Source organism: Lepisosteus platostomus, chromosome 8 (assembly GCF_059453375.1).
Source record: "Lepisosteus platostomus isolate fLepPlt1 chromosome 8, fLepPlt1.hap1, whole genome shotgun sequence".
In the NCBI taxonomy this organism is placed as follows: Eukaryota; Metazoa; Chordata; class Actinopteri; order Semionotiformes; family Lepisosteidae; genus Lepisosteus; species Lepisosteus platostomus.
Genome location: NC_142618.1, coordinates 32468449 through 32490633, shown reverse-complemented (window position 1 = coordinate 32490633; position 22185 = coordinate 32468449). Strand labels below are relative to the sequence as shown.

The 22185-nt window shown below is 41.3% G+C and overlaps 1 protein-coding gene across 1 annotated transcript in view; it reads right to left on the bottom strand.

Annotated features, from left to right (window-relative positions):
- sspo (SCO-spondin) overlaps positions 1-22185 on the bottom strand; it is a 130347-nt gene that overhangs the window by 6206 nt on the left and 101956 nt on the right. Inside the window, exons 87-109 of the mRNA XM_088644421.1 lie at positions 21953-22117; positions 21335-21544; positions 20890-21057; positions 18452-18586; positions 17707-17950; positions 16658-16810; positions 16058-16104; positions 14800-14970; positions 13938-14120; positions 13022-13177; positions 12604-12728; positions 12330-12469; positions 11203-11249; positions 10462-10692; positions 8919-9080; positions 8684-8800; positions 8222-8360; positions 7599-7795; positions 6521-6691; positions 6106-6233; positions 4471-4619; positions 2334-2380; positions 1934-2098 (exon numbers count right to left, since the gene is read on the bottom strand). Of these exons, the coding sequence (XP_088500547.1) occupies positions 1934-2098; positions 2334-2380; positions 4471-4619; positions 6106-6233; positions 6521-6691; positions 7599-7795; positions 8222-8360; positions 8684-8800; positions 8919-9080; positions 10462-10692; positions 11203-11249; positions 12330-12469; positions 12604-12728; positions 13022-13177; positions 13938-14120; positions 14800-14970; positions 16058-16104; positions 16658-16810; positions 17707-17950; positions 18452-18586; positions 20890-21057; positions 21335-21544; positions 21953-22117 (3450 nt within the window). The remainder of the gene's footprint in view (positions 1-1933; positions 2099-2333; positions 2381-4470; positions 4620-6105; positions 6234-6520; positions 6692-7598; positions 7796-8221; positions 8361-8683; positions 8801-8918; positions 9081-10461; positions 10693-11202; positions 11250-12329; positions 12470-12603; positions 12729-13021; positions 13178-13937; positions 14121-14799; positions 14971-16057; positions 16105-16657; positions 16811-17706; positions 17951-18451; positions 18587-20889; positions 21058-21334; positions 21545-21952; positions 22118-22185) is intronic.

The following is a 22185-nucleotide window of genomic DNA, read 5'->3' as shown; positions in this document are numbered from 1 at the left end:
CAATTATTACCAGTATGTAGGTTATACCCAGCTAAAATGTGTAACGAACAGTTCTTTCCGGACCCTATGCGGACGACACAATCCGACGAAGTGGGGAAACACTAGGGAAACGTCATGCAGGAATACGGGGCTGAAGACAGGGGGGCGTGTCCAAGGTGCGCTGGTGCACGGGGGAGGTGTGGCCGAGGCGAACAATCCAAAAGAGTAGTCCTTAGAGAGTATCCAAAACACAAGGGTAAGTCCAAAACCAGGAGATCCAACAGAACAAGGAATTAAAACACGAAGGCCGGGTCGGAACCGGCAGACAGGGAACAGGAACGGGAACCGAGATTAAAACCTTAACAGGACCAGCCGCTTCCAGGTCCCGGACTCGCACGATACGGAAATCAGATGCAGAGCCCGGATGAGCGTCAGCGCCTGGCTTTTAAGGTGGGCTGGGAATAGGAAACAGGTGCACAGAATAAAGTCTCACGTGAAAGGGCTGGAGCACCCTTAAGGAGGGGGGACTATAATCGTGACAAAATGGATGCAAACATACAAACTGCAAGCTGATGGCACCCCAGGAATTGAACCCAGGGTTCCAAGGATGTGAGGGAGCAATATTAACTACTGTACCAATGTGCTGCCACTCAGCTTTACACATAAAGTTTATTTTTGAATTTTTTTCTGTCTTTTGAGTTCGAAGTGGGCACTATGGTAAAAGATATATGTCACAGTTGCTATCAGAGTTGCAGCAAGTTTTTGAAAAAGGAACTGGAACACTAGAAGGGATCAAAACCAAGATGAAACTAGATAAAAACATTAGTCCTAAATTACACACACCCTGCCCAGTGCCATATGCAATCCAACCAAAAGCAGAGTAGGGGTTTCATAAGCTGGAGAATTCAGACATTTTGTCCAAAGTGAAGTGGAGTGAGTGGGCTACAGCCACTATCCCCATTTTAAATAGTGGAAAAGCTGGAGACGTCCATATGTGTGGAGATTTTAAAGTTACAATCCTGTGCTCCACACTGTTCAGCATCACGTACCATGCATCAAGAACATTTTTGCTTCTCTAGCAGGATGAGAAAGCTTCACAAAGATTGACCTACTGTAGTTCAAGCTTACTTGCAAAAGGAGATTGAGGAATCCTCAGAGGTGTTTTTGACAACACATACAAGGGCTCATTTCTTTATAATAGTTTTTGTAATAGCCTCAGCACCAGCAATCTGGCGAAGAGCAAGGAACTGAGTTCTTCAAGAGATACCCCGTACATATTGCTACTGCAATAATATTCTTGTTACAGGTAAACACAACTAAGATCATCTAAATGGTTTATGTAAAGTGCTCTACAGGCTGAAGAAGTATGGACTCAGAGCTAACAAAGACAAAGTGTGAGAAGGAAGAAATCTTGTACAGTGAATATGTGATCAACAAGAATGGTTTACACAAGTCACAAGACAAGATTGAGGGCCTCAGAATGTGTCTCAGTTGTGATCGTATTTAGGGCTTGTAAACTAATGTCAAAAATACCTCACCTGACTTCATCTCTGTGTATTTATTGTTTTATGTAGTTATATACAAGTTTGTGTCTGTGTTTGTCCTGAGATAATAATAATAATAATAATAATAATAATAATAATAATAATAATAATAATAATAATAATAATAATAATAATAATAATAATAATAATAATTGCTTACATTTATATAGCGCTTTTCTGGACACTCCACTCAAAGCGCTTTACAGGTAATGGGGACTCCCCTCCACCACCACCAAGGTGGCCTGATATCCTGTCCAGGGTGTACCCTGCCTTGTGCCTTTGCTTGTAGGGATAGGCTCTGACTCTACTTCTACTTAGAAATTGGATGGATGTTCTGAAAGTACAAGCTAAGACATTATCTTGCCAGTCCGATATGGACGTAATTGCTTGTCCTCTCCCACACCACTCACCACAGTCGCGTTCCTGGCATAATCTTCTGCGCTCTGCCGGCCCCTCACACTCTGCCCCCCCGTGCTGCCGGGACCGTGTTGGAACACGACTAGACCACTGCTCACCAGAGCCGCAACTCACTGAGCATGGGCTCCATGCTGACCAGCTGTCCCACTCACAGTCCACTGCGACACACAGATGAGGGAGAGATGCACACATGGGCATAGATAAACAGGCTAAAACCAAAGAGGAACCAACATGGCCACCAGAAATACAGGGGAAGAGAGGTATAGACACCACCTCAGGCAGAAGCTAGTGAAGAAAATGTGAGTTAGTGTGAAATTGCAGTTTCAAGTCCAGACAGTAATAAGAGTGAGGATACAGTGCCAGTTGGTTCATGCAAGGCGGAGTCCATCTTACCATCACAGGAGTTCTGGCTGCAGTTGAAGATGCCTCTCTGGCACACACTGTAAGAGGCGAAAGGTATTTTCATTAAGTCCTGTAACACAAAGATTCATGAAGCAAATACATTTTGCATTGGATGTTACAGTTTTCATCCTTCAGCATTTTCAGCGCTTCACATAAATTTATCAACAAAACTTGCTCAGTTCCCCTAATTGAAATAAAAACATGTGCTTCCTAAGTGCTTTGCTGCAATAGAAATATTTGAATAACAGCTGGTAATATCAAATAAAGTCCAGGTTAAATGGCGAAACTGTGGCTAAGGGGAAAATATTGTATCACTTTTCTGTACCTGTGTTACATTTTAAGTTTGTCCTATGATAACTTTTGGAGCATATAGCTCATGTTTTGTTACATTAACAGTTGAAGTTCGCAAGTAGTTTCTAGGCTTATATAATTAAAATATACAGTACAGTACATATTGACTGCAAATATGTAAAGTTTCTTCTGGTCTGACATTAGGAAGCTGTTTATGTCATATGAGTCTTTAGTAAAACAGTCGCATAAACACCTCATTAAGATATTCACTCATTCCTTTATTTATTAACTTAATTTGTTACAGAAAATGAAATTCCCATTACTTTACATGTAAAACTTTGCAATTCATTACTGAGGTCCAGAAAAAATATCTAATATTACTCATTCTTACTTTAGCATTGTAAAAACCCATTGCTTGCTTAATAGTTACAGTATGATAGTTACCCTAAAACAGTAGTTAAGAAGAAAAAATAAAATGAGTAGAAGTTCAAAGAAAGCAGATACATTTGGGATCTGTGTTGTGGGAGGTTATGTGATGAGGAAGGTGTCTTGCATTGGGCAGTGAAAAATGTGCCTTTGTAGTAGCGAAAATGTCTTCTGAAAAACAGGTATGGAAATACATGCATTGTTATATTGAAAATATGTGAACTAGATTGTTACTCTCCCTATGGCCAAGCTGTTGACTCCCAAACAGGCTGTTTTTAAGCCAAAACTAATCAAGCCTTACTTCTAAACCCATTTTCTTACTGGACATTATTATACCATTATTACCCTATGAATCCAACATTATACTTTATAACATCTGTAGGAATTGAATCTGATTTTTGCTCTTTCAGCATTTCAGTCACAGTCTTACATTTCAGTCTCATGCATATATACAGTAGCAGTAATCACATAGGATTGTTAAAGAATCTATTACAAAAAAAATATATTTAAAAAGAAACATCATTTAGCATTTTGAACAGTTATAGAAAACAAATGTGAACCAATAACCATGAAACTGAGTTGTCATATCCTCATGTACAGTATGCAACCAAAGCAATGTATTAACATACAATGTTGTGAGTGGAGAGTTACAGTATGTGCCTGTACCGAACCATTTGTACATTGTATCATAGTGCCCAAGTATGTTGAGTAACTAATATTGTGGCCAACAAAGGCAGGAATGTAATCATTGCTAATTCCTATTGAAGCTGCTAAAAAAGATGTTTGGAGTTAATTCATTTAATTGGTGTTAGACTCAAGACGTACATCAATGTACCTTGACTTAAACTCTGAATATTCCCAGGGTTGATAACTTTACCAATTGATTAAGTAGATACCACTCTTGGAGTGTACTAATGGATAAAGTAGGCAGACACCTGAAGATGATTAGTTGTCCTGGTTGTTAGAGTGGGCAAACTCTTGGAATTGATTGGTTTACTGTTTTGTTTTTAATCTAGAATTGCTCATGGAGTTTAGCAGATTTGTACATTTTTAAGAGTACAGACTCTCTAACCAGCTGGATTATCAGATTGAACAGAACTGGTTCAAGTGGGTAGCTGCGTCAGTATGCATAGACTGCAAAGGAGCAAGTAATAGGTTTATTCCATGCTGAAAAGAGAAGAAAGAAAACACAATATAGGACACAACATAGGACATAGGACAACATACCTGTAGGGCAAAGTCTGGTGATATTTCTGAAAACACAAACATGTACACACCCGAAGAAGGCTCCACAGCCGAAACTTTGTGTTTTCCTTCTTCTCTTTTCAGCATGGAATAAACCTATTGCTTGTTCCTTGAACAGAACTGTATTACGTCCCAGTGGACGAACTTCGGAAATATTTCACTTTACCAGCTGTTACAGTGGTGCTGCAGAACAGCCCCTGCTGGATGCTCCTCCTGCCGCTGCTCCAGGGTCAGATTGAGGGTCCAGGAGGGCAAGAGGGACAACAGAGAGCAGGGACACATCTCAGGAGGGACACAGGAGCCTTCATGCAGGACCTGGAGATACATAATTAGCAACAGCTTTGATAGTGTGCCACAATGACCACTGTGTTTTTTACTCTTAGAGATTTTCTCATATGCCTTTCAGTTACTGTAAGTACAAAAGTCAGTATTTCATACAGCAGTTCTGTATTAGTTTTCAAATGTCAAACCATTTCAAATTTTTAAGCAAGTTCCCTTAAATATAATAAATAAATATACAGTAGTTTTTATGTTTTGTAGGTATATTCTTAAGATTGCTGCTTGGCAGCAAATATAATGGTACAGTAATTAAGAATATGTCTTCTTTAAAAGTTTTAGCCCTTCACTGTCCATTTGTCTACATTTGTTTGACACTCCCTCTGGTAGATGAATCTCTACCCAGAGTTGGCTCCTGAATTGCATGTAACAGCACTCAGTTTCCGGTGGAACTTTGCCAAATGAAAGTTTCTGTCAGAACAGAAATAAATCTGACTGTTAAGGAGGGGTGGTATTGCACGGTACTTTAATATGAGTTTCAAAATTAGACTAAGGAGATGCACTGAGACAGAGCATTTGGTGAGCACTGCTGGTGAAATAGCATGAGCTTATTCAAGAAAAACTGGGAAACACAGAAAGTTCCAAACACCAAATCTAAAGTTATATCAATTTAAAAAGAGTGACTTCAATAATTAAGCACATTTTTAAAGGCAGACGGGAAAGGAGGGGTGATCATGAAAATAATTTACTTCACAATGGTGGACCATGTTCCACAGATAATTGATTTTATGTCAATATTGCATGAACTGAAACTTAATTTGACTTTATATAACTTTATATAGAATGTAATGTGTACTGTATATCACCATACTTTGCCATATGTTGTTGCTAACTGTTACTGAAAAGCTGGTCAAAACTTTTGTTTTCTCTCGTATTTATTACTTTAATGCCCTACCTGCTGCAGTATCTAAATCCACACTGAAGAAACTTCAGTATGTCTAGAATTCAGCCACCAGAATCCTGATCAGGTTTAGGACTTCAAAATCCTCCTGCTCACCTATAAAGCTCTGCATGACCTATCCTTTAGGATATTAGAATCACCTTCTCAGAGCTTTGAGAAGCCACTTTAAAGGTGCTGTATAAAATAGTTTATTATTATACTGTAGAACTAGATACAGCAATCGTGCACACATCTAGGTCAGTATTTTATACAGTATACTGTATATATATATACAGTTGTTATATAATTTCAATACAAGGATGGCAATCAATTTACTTTACTGGTGACTCAAAACTGATTACCTACTAGAGTCTTAGGTCTTATTTGACCCCACAACATGCGATTCAATCACTTCTAAAGAACTTAAGACTGGGAGAAACAGGTCCCCTGTTTTTTTGGTATGTGTGTGAGAGCTCCTATGCTTGTATTGTTCTGTTGTTTTTTTTAATGGGTGTTTAAATGTTAACAAAAACTGTCCTCCAGCATCACCACAGACACACTCAGACATTCTCGTCTCCCACTGACCTTCCCTGATGAGCAGGAGCAGCCTGGCTGACAAACCCCCAGTAGGCACTGCGTCTCAGGCCACAGGTCAGTGCAAGTGTGGGGGCAGGAGGTGGCACAGCTGCTGAACACTTGACCATCAGGACACTCTACAGAAAGAGGGGGAAGGGATGCAGAGCAGATGTAGGGACGCAGGGAGGATTAGGGGGAGGGAGAAAGGAGGAAGAGGAAGAAAAGGAATGACAGAAGAGCAGGGAAGGAGAGAAATAAGGACAATTGAGAATGAGAGAGGATACAGTAACAGGAAAGCAGAACGAAGGAGAGAATGGAGAGAATAAAGGAGAGAGATGGAGAAGGATATGAAAGAGAAAAGGGCTCAAGTGAAAAGTCTTGCCTTATCAAAATCCTTTTCATCGTGTATGAAATAGTGCATTACCTGCTTCACAGCTGTCTGTGTTACAGGCTGTGTGCTGCTCCAATGGGGCTGGACACTCTTGTCCTCCTGGCTCTGGCTCCTGTAAGACTGTCTTGTTGCGTAGAGACACTCCTCCACCACAAGTGGCACTGCACTCACTCCAGGAGGACCACTCACTCAGCACACAGCCCGCTGAGGTGTGTTAGGAGGACATCGGAGTGAGAGAACCCAAAAAGTAAGGCACAAAGTTGAGACACACTGATATACTCACCCCAGCACTGATTAATTCAATATGTTAAAAATGCCATTTTAGTCTGTCATCAGGTGATGATCAGTTACCTGAAACCACCTCAAAGTCCTGATGAGTATTTCATTGTATCAGCAACCATATCACCCTGCAGGTGTGTGGTCTATGTTAGGTCCTAATGCCCCAGTATAGTGACGGGGACACTATACTGTAAACAGGCGCCGTCCTTCGGATGAGACGTAAAACCGAGGTCCTGACTCTCTGTGGTCATTAAAAATCCCTGGGCTTTGCCTGAAAAGAGTAGGGGTGTAACCCCGGCATCCTGGCCAATTTTCCAATCATGGCCTCCTAATAATCCCCATCTATGAATTGGCTTCATTACTCTGTTCTCCTTCCCACCAATAGCTGATGTGTGGTGTGCGTTCTGGCACACTATGGCTGCCATAGCATCATCCAGGTTGATGCTGCACATTAGTGGTGGTGAAGGGGAGTCCCCATTACCTGTAAAGCACTTTCAGTGGAGTGTCCAGAAAATTGCTTACACTTATAATTATTGTTATAAACCACAAAATCTAACATATTGATGGTGAAACTAAAACACGCCCTATCTCTGAACACACACTCGCTGAAATCCTGAGCACGTGCCCAATGTAAAAAAGCAAGTTTAATTAATGGTTCTAGAGTTTACTGGCACATAACTCCCATGATTACAGACCTTGAATGTGGTAATTGTAACCCAGTACAGCAATAACAAGGTCTATTAAGTAATGAAGATGTAAGTGTGCAATGAAGACCTGAGCAGCAGATGTGATTATGAATTCTGTAGGCTAAGACAAATGGCATCATACTGACCAGGACAGGCTTGCAGCAGACAGGGCTCGGTTTGGAACGTCTCAGCACAGGGCAGGCTGTCAGGCACTTCCTGACAAGTGCGGGTCCTGGTCCTCTGCCCCTCTTCACAGCTGGCTGAACAGGAGCTCCAGGGACTCCAGGTACTGTATTCTGGGCATTTCAGGTTTGTGCAGAGCAGGGTGCCATTCACACAAGAGCTGGAGAGTGGAATGAGAGATGAGGGATGATGGAGAGTTTGAAGGTGGAGAGCATTACAAAGTGAGAGACCAAGGCAAGCAGAAAAAGAAACAGAGGTGAGAGTGGAGAAAGAGAGACGGACAAGGGGGAGAGAAATGAGAAGGTATCGAGCACAAGAAAGGAGAGAGAGGGCAGGTACAGAGACAAGGATGCAACAATGGAGACAACAGAGCACAGATAAGGAGAATAAGAAGGAGAGGCAAATAGCAGCAGAAGAAGGGTAGAGGAGGAGAGAAAAAGTGAAGGGGAGATAAATGAAGGCAGGTAGTCCAGCTTTGTCAGTTGTCCCATTGCTACTTTCCACTCTCCTCTATCATTTGCTCTCTTCCTCTATCACCATCCCTCCCTCTCTCTTTCCTCTCTTCCTCTTATGTTAACTCACTCACCAGTTGTTGCAGTCCATCGTTACATTCTCTCCTGGCAGTATTTCCAGGGTGCCATTCTCCCTGAGGACCCCACAGCGGCACTGCGACACTGGGACACATGAGCCGTCCTGCAGCAGCCACCCCTCTGCGCACCGACACCCTGAGAGACATACCCACACAAGGAGTATCAAGGAATAAAAATGCAAAATCAGGTTCTGCAGCATCAGTGCAGATTTGCACGGCTGAATAGGCAGACAGACATGAAGACAAGTTTCACACTCACAGAGAGAAGTGGGAAAGGAAGGATAATTCGCACATGAAAAGAGAGATGGGGTGAGACACTGATTTCAGGGAAGTGAACTTGTTGCCAGAAAGTGATGATGAAGGCTTATAGAGATTGAGGGAATCAGGACAGAGTTTGATGGCCTGACACAGTGAAAGTTAAGAGAGCGTTGAAGACATAGTGACAGTCTTCTCCATTACCAGAGTGGCAGGGTCCCTGTAGGCACTGGACATGCTCCCAGAGGTCCGCACAGCTCCTTGGGCACTGATTGGCACAGGAGGCCCTGAACTCTTTCCCCCGGTCCTCGCACCGCTCCCCTGAAACACACAAACAGGGTCAGCACAGTTTGTACCAGTTCTCTTATCTCTTTACTGAGAGGCAGGGGTGTTGGGTCAGTACTCTGACCCTAAGAGCCACAGCAATCAGTGTGCTTACCTGGGCAGAGTGCTGTGTTGCAGCTCTGTGTCTGGAACTGTGGGTGCTGACAGTGGGGCACGGGGGCGGAGGTCTGGGGGTGCCGCTGTCGCTGTCGGAAACCCCCACTGCAGGGCTCTCTACATGTGCTCCAGGGACTCCAGTCAGTCCACTGGCACACATCTGAAAGGACAATTGAGCACAGTCAACATGGAAAACACAGCAGCTGCTGGCTTACACTATGAAATGCGTTAATACAACCTTACAATTCAGATCCTTTCCCACATTACAGTGCACACATTTTGAGTACATGCAGAAGACAATTACTCATTAATCCTTCAGAATTTGTCTAGATGCTTTGGCTAAGAATGGGTTTTGTGAAGAAATTAAGATTGATACATTTCTTGGCATGGACTCAGCTTAATTCTTGTGAGTCAGTGTGTATAAACTAATGTTTCCTTCAGATATTCAAAAATTTTCCTTCATCTCACTGGCAACAAAATCACATTGCATGAGCTGTTTATAAATATGTCTAAATTAGTTGCACACAGAAGATTGGAATATACTGTAACAAAGGCAGGGAGGCCATGATGTCCATCTTTCGTAGTTGGCTATTATTAGTAAAATAATCCAAGGATCTCGTGTACAGTAGCATTTTTCTGAAAGATCCCAGGGAGCCAGCTTCAACAACATGTCTGTGCAGTGTGTTCCAGTCACCCACAACCCTGTGCATAAAGACTTGGTTCGGTTCCTATTTGCATCCATAAATACACTTTATTTACATTTGCGTCTTTGGGTTCTCAGTTCAGTAATGACAAAGGCAGCACTGATACATAATTTTGGCATAAGTAGTCTATTATAGAAACTTTGTCAACACTAATTCTAAAAACAATCACTCTTACAGAATGAACAGATTAGGTTCTTCTAAGATACTTTTGGTATTCAAGAAATACCTCTAAGACAAGAAATTAACATAGTTGCTTTCCAATCTTTCAAGGATTTAATTTCTAATGTGGAGGAGAACAAATTGTGCTCAATAAACTAAAGGTAAGGTCAATTTAACATTATTTAATCTGATTTAAATATTCTATACTTTTCACATATACTTTTAGACATTAATTTGCTGGCATATACAGTAGCTTGCCTTTATTGTTTGGAGAATTACAGTAATAATTGGTCAATAAACAATAAAAACAATTTCACAGGATACTTAAAGAATAGCATCAATCATAATGATTCTTACAATCTGTAATGTACATATCACTTATCATTGTATGCTGCGTTGAAGCCATCTTCAATTTTTTGTAGCTCTGCTTATTTTGGTGTCAGCTACACGATCATTAACACCATCAGTGTCATGATCACAGATATAAATCCCTCTGGCTCCACAATAACTATATCATCCAAGGGTTTCCCCCCCCAAATAAGGCTACTCGTGCTGTCCTTTGTCTGAGTGGGCATAAGTTCATTTAGTTCTTCTAGCAATCAAATATTCATCTTAAATGAGGTGTTCTGAAACACAAGTCTGAATTCTGTAGAAAAATGAGAGGAGCTCATGTCTTACCTCTGCAGGCATCTGGGTCTGGACAGACCCGCTCTTCCTCCAGGTCTGCCCCACACTGCTCTGGCTCCTCTGGCACAGGCAGCCCTGTATCTAGGTCCATGCAGGCCCGATATCGCCGCTGTATTGAGACCAACTGCCTGTCTTCCAGCAGAGGTGCTGTGACCAAGTGCAGAGATGCCACGGGCCTGCAGGGGGAGCAGGGTGTCCACTCTGACCACTCACTGAGAGACACTAAGCACAAAGAAAGCAAGGATGGGTTAGGACAGTGTCATCTTAAAGACACTGGAGAGTCATCACTGACATTTCACAAGCATCACTGTCATTTCACGTCATCGCTGCTTCTATCACCTCTGTCATCAGCTTTTAATCACGATCATTGTCACTGTCATCACTGCTGCTGTAAACAGCCACAGAAGCTTTTCACTGTCGGTGAAGGCCAGTTCAGAAAACATTTCCCACCATACCAAGTTTCTTTCCTTCTAATAAACAATAAAGAATTTGAAGAATTTGTGTTAAACTGCGGGAAATGCTTTATGTTCATAGGCCTAAGTATCAATGTATTGCATTTCTATAGTTAATCATTTCTCATACTTTTTTCTCAATTAGATTAATTATTGTTGCTAAACTTAATATATGTGATGATCCCCCACACCTGACTGCTCTAATCTAAAAGTAAGAAACCTTTGCTATAATACTAAACACAATATCTGGCCTGCAACCAGAAACTGTAAAGAGCATTACCTTCACAGTGCTGTGAGTCACACTGCATGGCTCCATCCTGACACATGCTGTTCCCATGATGCACAGGGAAACAAAGGACAGGGTTAGAGTGGGACACTGGTTCAGAGCGTGTTCTTCTAGACTTCTTCACCCACATGTGTACTGAACTGTAGAAACTATTAATATTTTCTTGCACTGTATGAATCAATAAATTATTGACTTTTCAAGTGTTTTTTGAAACACAATATTACTAATAATGGTAACAATAGTAACAAGAGCAAAACTACTATAAGTAATATTTGTAGCAATAAACAGAAGCTTAAAAATCATTGCAATTTTACTCATATTCAGATTAGTGATATTTCAATTTCTCTAATACACTTGACAGTGCAGATTTACAGTATAACCAATTATTATTTGACCTTGGTATCCCACCCATGCTAAATGACTCAGAAAGAAATCAGACTATGGTTTCTATGGTTTTATCTGGATCAAGAAGTCAAGTAGGACTGAAGTTGCTGGATTTGAAGTTTTATAGTTTTGGACAGATTTTTCAAAAGCAAATCTCTAGACCAAGATGTTATATTAAATCTTTGTTCTTCCATATATCACACATTGTCATTGGAAGATGGCCTATCATGCCACGCTTGGTCAGCTAATGAGATCAGGGAGTAAACCCTGAGCAGGCAACGTACAGTATATTAGCCAATCAAGCCTAAACTGTGTATTTCAGGAGAAGGGAGACAAACACTTGGAGAAAACCAAGCAAACTCCACCTAGAAGGTATCTTAACCCAGAATCAGACCCAAGCCCCAGAGCTAAGAGGAACAGGCACTAACAAGTATTACACTACTGTATGCCACTTGATATAAAATAAATAGGCATAATCAACCAATTTCTCCACTAGTTTTATTTAACTTAAATTCTCCTTATAATGTAGCACAGTGTCTGTTTCTTTAAACAAACCTGAATGCACTTGAGAATAAACTTGCCTCTACCTCATTTAAAAAAGAAATAGCAGTTAAAGACTCCAAAGTGATTCTGAACAATGTGGAGCAACCATACAACAGTACATAAGAATTCGCTCCTGTGTGAGATGATTGGCATCCCAAAACAATGTCTGTTCTCCTCCGAGCAACCCCCCTCACCAGTTCCTGCAGCCTGATTTCACCAGAGTGCCTTCCTGGACTCGGATGGCGATGGGAGTCCTTCCGGTCTCAGGGAACAGGAGATGTACACAGCCACACTGCTCTGGGGGAACACATGTCCCATTTTGCTCCAGCAGACCCTGAAACACACATTTACAAACTAAAACACACAGGCTCTCCATTACATCCTCACATTCAATGTATTAAAGCAAGGTAGCAAGATGACTACAAAGCTGCATTGTGCCTTGAACTTGCAGTATCACAGAATACCCACCTGAGGGCAATAACAGCCTGGGACACACTGGCCCTTCCCAGCACAATCCCTGGACTGTCCCTGCAGTGCACACAGCTTCTCACAGGGGGAGCCACAAGCACTGAACTGGAATGGCTCCTCACATTCTAAAACATACAGACCTGGCGTTAGACGGGAAAGCAGAGACACACAGAGACAGAAATGTGCAGACAGTGTGCCCATCAGAGCAATGTCCCACAACACAATTACTGTATGTGTTATCAAACAAAACAATATTAGGTTCAAAAGATAGAAAAACTGTGTCTGAAAAAACAACAGACAGAAAGGCAAATAGAACAGAAAGAGGCAGCAATGCACATACTGTACAATGTCTAACACAGAGACTGTCCAACAAACAGTCACACACAATGAAACACAGATACAGGCAGAGACATCTTACTCTGGCAGTCTCCGGGCTGGCAAGCTCTGCTTTGTGTCTGCAGTTCACTGCAGTGCTGCCCCTTATAAGTGGGAGGCAGAGATACACGATGCCTCTGCTGCCGCTGAGAGACACAGGAGCAAGGAGTCCACTCACTCCACTGAGACAGAGGACAGTCTGCACAGAGACAGATGAAGACAAAGTTAAGGGGATATCGGTCATTGGGTTATATTGCACACTTTGAGTATTTAACTGCAGTGTGTTTGATATACTGTAGCTCTGTGTTGTGTGTGCATTGATGTTCTTTCAGAATGCTGTATGTTTGAGGGGATACCTTGATGTACTTTATACTTCTACTTTGTACTCAACTTTTATAATACAGTTCACTTTTGTGTTGTGAATACAGTAATTGTGGTTGTACTTTGACCTGTGCTGTACTGTATGCCACTATATTAATGCTAATACTGTACTTTGAAAATCTTACAAATTGCCTAAACAAACAAAAACATCTATTTGTGACTGGCTAGCTATAATAGCTAGTTTTGTCTCATGATCCTAGTCTGTTGTACGGCTAATTTTAAAGTTGCGCTTAACAACTTTCAGCTTGGCCTCATCCCATTCTGCTCTCCTTTTTGTAGTATAGTGAATAGACATCATGAGACAACAGAACGAGAGAGTAGAATGATGGGAATATGTGGTGTAAGGGTGATTTGTGTAGTTAATAAAACAGTCAAAAGAATATAAGAACTTTTATTAATTACTATTTCCATTTGACAGAAATGCACTGAGGAACCCCACTCTAAACTCTGTGCTTTTTCAGTCGCAGTGTTGTGTGTGTACAGTATTTCAGGTAGCAATATGTACAGTACACTGTAGGCTAGTGTGGAGCAGAGGACCTGTGTATTTAGGAATTGTGTGTTCAGCAGAGTGCAGTGACCTGGGCAAGGCTGAACATAGCAGAGCTGAGTCTCCTCTTTCCCCCTCTCTCCCTCTGTCTCGGGGGGACAGTTGACATCTCCTTCCTTCCCGGCCTCACACAGACAGGTCCGTTGCCGTGATGACACCCCCGCGCCACAGCTCCGTGAGCATTCGGACCACTGAGACCAGGGACACAGCTCATCTGAGAGAGGGGTGAAAAGGGAGAAATATCTCTGACTTAGAGAAAGAAAGATGTAAAGAATGAGTAAATATTCTCAGAAACTACCTGTTACCTTACAAGGTACAGTATTTTTAATTTCACAGAGAAAGCATGGAAGGTATATTATGGACTAAATATTTTTTTTTTATCATGTGAGGCCATCTGCAAAGGTTTGTACTGAACTCCCAGATGATATAATTTATTCAATTCATTAGTATGCCAGTGAGGTCCAATAAATATACCGGCATAAATCATTTTAGTGAAACAAAAGAAGAGAGATTGTGTTCTTGTGTTCACTAGACAGAGACATACTGTATAGAACAGTTAAGTAAGGCTACAAACAGGACAAGGTCCTCTGTCCCTTCTCACTTGTGTGCCTGTTAATAACTTATTTAAGTTCTACTACAACATTTCAAACATGGTTCAAACATGGCAAATTCTATTTCCATGCTTTAATTAAGTTAATAAAGCGCCTCCTTTTCTTTTCTCTATAATTTCCAATTGTCCATAATCAATATTATTGGATAGTGATTCTGCCTAATTGATGCCTTGTACTGTATATAAATCTGTCTTGGTATTTTGGCCGGTATCTGCTTTGTCAGGGAGTGAGTTGATGCGTTTGATGGAGCGTGTGCACCAGGGTGACCGTGTGAGGATATACCAAGGCAATGTTGTGAGCCACAGTCCTGGGCTTCTCTCTCTGTCCCGAGGCAGTTAGCGCCATTGTTGCGAGGTGGGGGGTTGATACAGGCACGTGTGCGAATCTGAGTACCCCGGCCGCACGTCACTGGACAGTCTGACCACACGGACCAGGGCGTCCAGCCTCCATCCACTGCAACAGACACAGGAAAGGCTGTTAACTGGCACTGGCACTCCTCACGCCTGAAACTTTCCTGAATGTTGCTTTCCAATATATGGTGAACTGAGTTAGAATTCCATTAAAAAGAAAAGTGTTACTTTAACATGTGCTTTCATTCATTATATTATAACCGACAACGATATAATAATCTAGGAATATTCATTGTACAAACGAAGCACATACTGTACTCTGTATTCCTATCCTTATCACAGTAGGATTGGAAAGTATTCTGATTCTGGCAGTTGTGGGAACTCTGGATTTATAGTTTTTATTTTAGGGAAGAATGTTTGTTTAATCCTAGAATATTTCATGTAGTGCTCCAGAAAGTGTTTCTGCCTCTCCCTGCTCGCAGTGGGAGCATTGCCTGTCCTCTCTGGGAAGTCAGGTCCATTTGTGTTACCCTTTTTTTTGGCCAGGCTGTCGTCACTGAGCCTGTATTTCATCAGGGTCTGTTTATATTTTTTTTACTCTTACCCTGATCAGATATTCAGGTAGTATGCATTGTTTTTTTAGGGTCCTGTAGCATTGCAGTTTGTGTAAGGTAGTTCTGTTTGACTTTGATTTGTGTTGTTTTAGTTGTGCTGTCCTGGGGCTGGCCAGTTTCAATGATCTTCAGGACCAGCTGACTGAGGGGGCTTTTTTCTGGGGCTCAGCTCTTTGTTCAGTAGGGCCGTGTTGTGGAAGAAGTGCTGGTCACTGCTTTTTAGGTGTAACCGGTATTTGATTGCTCTCTTTTGTACAGCATATTTATTATCATTCGGTGTTGGTCCAATGTGGTGATGAATGTATTGATTGGTGTTTTTCTTTGCACCTGGTGAATGTTTTTCTGAACTGTATGTGCCTCACTTCTAAGAGGTGTTTTATTTAATGTAATCCTGACACAATGATACAAGTACTATGCACACATTCTGAAACACATTCACACGTTCAAGTGAGCATATTGTACACTATGTGGTCTTGTTTTTAGATATCATTTCTCTCTTTGTTCACCCTAGGCTTCCATAAACAAATGCCCTGTTTCCTGCAGTCTAGTACTGTAGCTCACTGAGCAGAGACCCACCTTGACAATCAATGTCCTGGCAGTAATCTCCCTCAGGGGTACAGGTACTGCAAAAGAGAAATACTTAGGAGATGGAGGAAGAGTGATCATTGGACCAAGAGACATTGGAGCAGAGCAAGTCATAAGATTAGAAAATATTTCATATGAAGTAACTTAGAAAATGTCTTGCATGGAGACAGCTGACTGGAGCAGAGCTGATTTTCTGTTGATCCACTGGAGCCAAGAGATTCCAGCAGAGCAAAAATTATTCCTGTCTCACAGGCCAGACACATGCTCAGGGGTGTGGGAAATATACAGCACTGACTAGACTTTAAGGTGAGCACTGCTGATTTCTCTTCTTCGTGGCTGACCTTGTCTATAAAGTTTCAGATAATAAGTAATGTTTTGGATTCAATGTTCTGCAGTTCTGCATTGTAAATATGTAACCCAGGTCATATTTGTTTGCTATAGAATACAGCATACCCCTTTGGGCTCAATGGCCTCCTCTCTTTTGTAATGTTTTTTATATCATTAGATTTTTCATCACCTTTACTTAGTTGCATTTCTCCTGCCTCCTCTCCCCACTGACTTTTTCCTCTTCATACCCGCAACGCCACTCACCACTGCTCACACTCTCCTTGCAACCACGTGTCTCCTATTGACAGCTCCTCGTTGTCACGGACACACAGGGGAGGGCAGGGCCCCAGATCACATGGTTTATTTTGGGACTCTTCTGATTGGCAGTCTGAGTCAGCTAATTCTGAGGTCTGCGACCTATTGATACAAACCAGAACACTACCATTAACCTTCAGTGGGAGATATTTCAACTCAATATTTGAGGGACATACAAAGGTAAGAACAGGAATGACCATGAGACGTCCTGTATTCAAATTCATGTCAAATTTGGAAACTTCATACACACTGCCCTGCAATGTATTAAAACAGGCAGGAAAAAGGTAAAGTATTTTAACTATCTTCTTTGTGGTCTACTGCAGTGGTATACATTTCTGTTCAAGCCACATATTTTTTTAAGTTCAATTAATCAGAATGCTTTAGTCTTTCTCAAAGTAATTCAGCACAGGGTATCCCAAACAAATTCATTCCACAGTGATACAATAAAATCTTTTCAAATCCAATACAGCTAGAACCCAGTCCAGACTATAATACTGTAGTTCTTCAGTCTGATCTATAGACAGTTTCCTGACAAAGTGAAGTACATTCTCACATGCCTGTGGCAGTCCAATCCATTTGACTCCAACGAGTCCAATGCTATTTTTTTGGTCCAGTTCAATCCAGTGCAGTGTAGCCATTGTTAAGTTAAGTTAAATGTTAAATTAAAACTTAAAGTCCTTTGCAGGGCCGAGTCACATCAGGAATAAGAAAGCAAAGAGTACAGAATTGTCCATGGTCCTAGTCTAATATTATAGACTAGGATTATATATAGACTATATATTAATAGTCTAATAAACTGGAATATTAGTAAGCAGTAATATTGCTATCCAATCATACAACAGGGTGGACTGAAGCAATTGGGATAAAGTTCCTTACTGGGGGATATGAGTGTTATTGTAATTTGGAGACTTGAAACCAACCAGAGTCCTGACTATAACTCCAAGATGCACCTGTAATTATGCAACAAACTATGCATTGTGTAATGTGCTGGTATCCACCTGAAGCGTGTCCTCAGCCCTGGCCCACAAGAGGTGCTGCAGGGGGCCCAGGGGGACCAGACACTCCAGACACAGCTGGCTGCTGCAGCGCAGCTGTGGTTGGTGCATGACAGACGGCCCTCTGCGCAGCTGCAGTTATTGCAGCCTTCTTGATGTCTGCTCCCTGGAGCCCATCTCTGCCCCAGAGCATCTGTGCACTCACACTGCCAGGACTGTACACACACTCCTTCCTGCTCCAGTAAGCCTACAAACACAGGAAACAAAGAAACAGTGACTGGCACATGCATTAGACTAATGTCCCAGTCGGAGATAAAAGCACAATAATGTACAGTAGAGAAAGCTAGGACAAAATAAATGTTTTTTTTTTCTGCGACTGTGTTACAAAAAACAGAGAACATGCTGCAGAATCAGCAATGTCTCTAATTCTTAGAAAGCAGACAAGCAGGTGGATCATTCAGAACTAAGCATGTAAAAGAATGACTTACAGAATAGTGAGTTCCAATGGACCTCTTTATATGGTCATTGAGTTATCTCATGCTCTTCTCATTCTTCTTTAATGAAAACGCATCTGTAAACTACTGTTCAATCAATTGAAGTTGAAACATCACAAGACAACCAGAAGCCAAATCATTGCTCTTCTCTTTCCCTTTCTTTGTTTTCCTATGCGTGTGCCTAGAAGGGACTATAACTGTATACACTGTACATACACAGACCCCCACTTCTGCCATAGTGGTGTCAGCCTCACCTGGAGGGCAGCGACAGCCTGGCTGACATTCTGCATTGTCCTGGCATAGGATTCCCTGCTGGAGATCAGAACATAGCCGCGGACACCGATTTGCACACTCCATATACTGCTGACCTGGGGGACAGCCACTGTCATCTGGAATTTGAGAGCATTGTAAGAAGGGAAGCATTGTAAGAACAAAAATAGCATGTGAATACCTTGTTCACTTCTACACTTGTGTTCATACTGTAGATAATATGCCTAAGGGTGAAAGGCATGGCTGGAGCTAGGGAATAGTCAGAGGTTTTCAAACTGTGGGTAAGAACCTTCTAGAGGTACTGTATACAAAGACCATATGTGGGGTTTAACTTCAGTGAAGTATGGAACATTTTGAAAAAGAGATACAGAGGATTTGTAATATTCTTCAGGAGGGAAGTTACAATAGTTTCAACCTGGAAACAACTAGGCAGCCAATTAATATTGTTCTTTTTGGGTATAGCATTGATTTGCAGGCTGATTATTTTTATCAAGCTATTTTATTTGCTGTTGAGCAGGAGAATATCAGATAGAGTGCCTTTTGGACAGCTGAGGCGTTTAAATAAGCATCCCAAAGTCTCATGGAGAGAGATATTGGAGTAGATAATAAACACAACCAAGTGGACACCAGATGGTTTGACAACTGTAGGCAATTGCCCCAGAAAACTGTGATAAAATCATTTAGCAAAAGGTTTTTGAAAAGTAAAACAGAAGACAGCAAGTGACAGCTTCATAACACATCAAACTAAACTCTTTAAAAAAAAATCAGGTACTAGAGATGACTGAAGACTAGATTTTTGGGAAATGATCTGTGTGTTTCATACTGTATTTGTGAAATTAATATTCCCTATTACATCTACCTGGAAAAGTTTGTCACCCTTGTTGATCAGATGCAAATTTTAGGGACGAAAGCTTTTTAGCATTAGGAAGATCTGGTCACCAGATTAGGATTAGTTATTTGAAATAGCTAAGAAATCATACTTAATTATGAAAATTGCTGAAAGTGTCCTTGCTTCCACTTGTTAAGATTTCTGCAAACTTCTAAGTGCATTAGGGTTTTGGCCATTACAGTAACTTAGAGGGGAAAGGTTAGACATTACATTTTGGAGCACAAAAAGTAGTTTGTAAATAGTAGTCATAAATATTAGCTTTTTTAAAGTTTTTCATACGTAATGATGTATTGCATTAAAATAACTGCACTGCATCACTTTGTATTCCAGACTAGTGGGGTGTGTTATTAAACTTTTAGAAATCGCTTGTTGTCCAGATGCTGTCATGACAAACGATTTTGCCTTTTAGTTGACGAAGAATTATTACATAACCTCTTCTTTTGTCCATAACACCCCCTATTGAGTACAATACAATTCTAAAGCATAAATCTTGGCTGTTGAAAATCAGATGTTAATACTGTACATGTACAGTACTCAGGGTATTCCACTGTGTTCTGAGCTCCAATCTCTTCCTATTTTGTATTCACATGTTTCTTTTTGGTCATATTGTATATTTACCACAATGGACCTGGGTTTCACTACTATACTAATGACTCTTAGACACATTTGTAGACAAAATCAAACATTATACTGTAAAGGGAGTTTCTGACTGCATACTGTAGATGTCTTCCTCATATTAAGATACTGATATAACAGGTGTTTCTTAAATTAAACTGTGACAAAACTGAAGTTATGCTCATGCAGCAGGATTCCAAAATCATATTCTCAAAATTTGTGACTTTAGTATTGCTGTTGACAGTGTTGAAATCATACCTTTGATGGAAACTAGAAGCCTTTGTGTTACTTTTGACTCTATGATATAATTTGGTGTGCACTGTATGTTTAGAGCATACTTAATGTGTTTTTCTTCTGCTGCACAATATTGCTTGGATCCTTGTTCTGCTCATCTGATGCTGAAATATGGATTCATCATAACGATTAGACTACTATAATGTCTTACTGGGGTTTCTTCTAAGGTGCTTTATATGCTTCAGTATGTCTAGAATTCTACAGTTCAAGTGCTAACAAAATACTGCTCAACAGTATAGAACTACCAATGTAAACTGTACTGACGCTCTGTGAAAGTAGGCTCTTCATGAGGACAATTCTACTGCTCATAAGGTACTGAGTGGTATAGTTACAGGTTATCTTGAAGACCAATTCTTAATCTGATATGATATTGAATTTATCAGATCTTTGGGGTTACTATTTTAAAGCTGAACCAAGATGACTGTGGCCCTTTATCAGTATGTTACCGACTGGGGTACAGCAACAATGACTCTCAAAATAGATTGCATATGATAATAAATACAAACATGTATTATGAGTGTGCCAGAGAATTTTTAGAGTACTTAGACAGTAATAATATAATGTGTTAACAGTACAGTATATTAGGAGTTCACAAAGCGAAGTCCATTTCTGATCATGTCTCACCGCAGGGTCTGGTGTTGCAGTTCTTAACCTGGTTCTTCTCCCCTTCACATTTGTTGCCCCCATTCTTGGGGGGGGGGCTGGTGCACGATCGTGTTCGAATTGACCGCCCACCCCCACACATCCTGTCACAACGAGACCAGGGGCTCCAACGAGACCAGCCACCATCCACTGAAAAACAAATCAAACTGTAGTTGTGCCTACTGAAACACACCAACCACAGCCTGTCTTACTGAGACATGATAAACTCCCCCTGGGTCAATCAAGTACCCCATGAAATGTTGAAAATCACATTTGTATAACCTGACAAAAGTCCCAGCTTTGCACTTAAAGGCATTGATCAGAGCTCTCAGCACTGAACCTCCGATATTTCTCCATTTATTTCCCATTACTCTATGACTCACTTTATCAATGTACAGTACAGTAGCGGCCTGCCTGTTGGACTCACCCCTGCAGGCTCTGATGTTACAGAACTGGGTCTCAATGTTTCCACCAAGGATGTCATCACACCACGTTCCATTGACTCCAGGTGCCAGGTAGGTTCTGATCCGATGCTGCTGCCCAACACCGCATGTCCTTGAGCACATGCTCCATGCCGCCCATGCTGTCCATGAGCAGTTTCTCTCTGCACATTCCTCGCCGCGGCACGGCACACCGTCTGACAACACACCACAGCGCAGATATCAACGTTTGCTTTACTTACTAGAACAATTGATGGCATTATCCAAATTGTTTTTTTTTTCCAATACAAAAGCTATGTGCAAATAAAACTAAGCACATGGGATTCAACTGCTGGTTTGAAGTAGTGTGTTTGGGGATACGTCTGCTTTTTTGTTCATAATTCTAGATCCTGGGGACCTAAAATGTGCAAATATTTAAAATGTACTTATTTCTTTTTGAAATAGTAACAAATTACACCTACATGCACATAACATTGGATTTACAGGCCTGAAGGGAAGAAAAGAAAATTCAATACACACCGAGTCTGACAATGCGTTACCAAACAGTAAGAGAAATGGGGAAGTACTGCCTGTGCTAACAACACGGCGTGAGGCAGGGGCTGTACCAGGGCACTGGGGCAGGTTGCAGGCTCTCTCCTGGTGTGTCTCCCCAGCACAGGACTCTCTCTCACACTGTCGCCACCTGGACTTCACTGCTGGAGCCGCTGCATCGCTGCAGGACCGCGAGCATGGACTCCAAATACTCCAGGGACCAAATCCATCACTGGGCTCTGTGAAGATGTGCTTTAGATAAGTTAATTCAAACAGGTAAAAGTACAATTGTCAGTCCACAATTTCA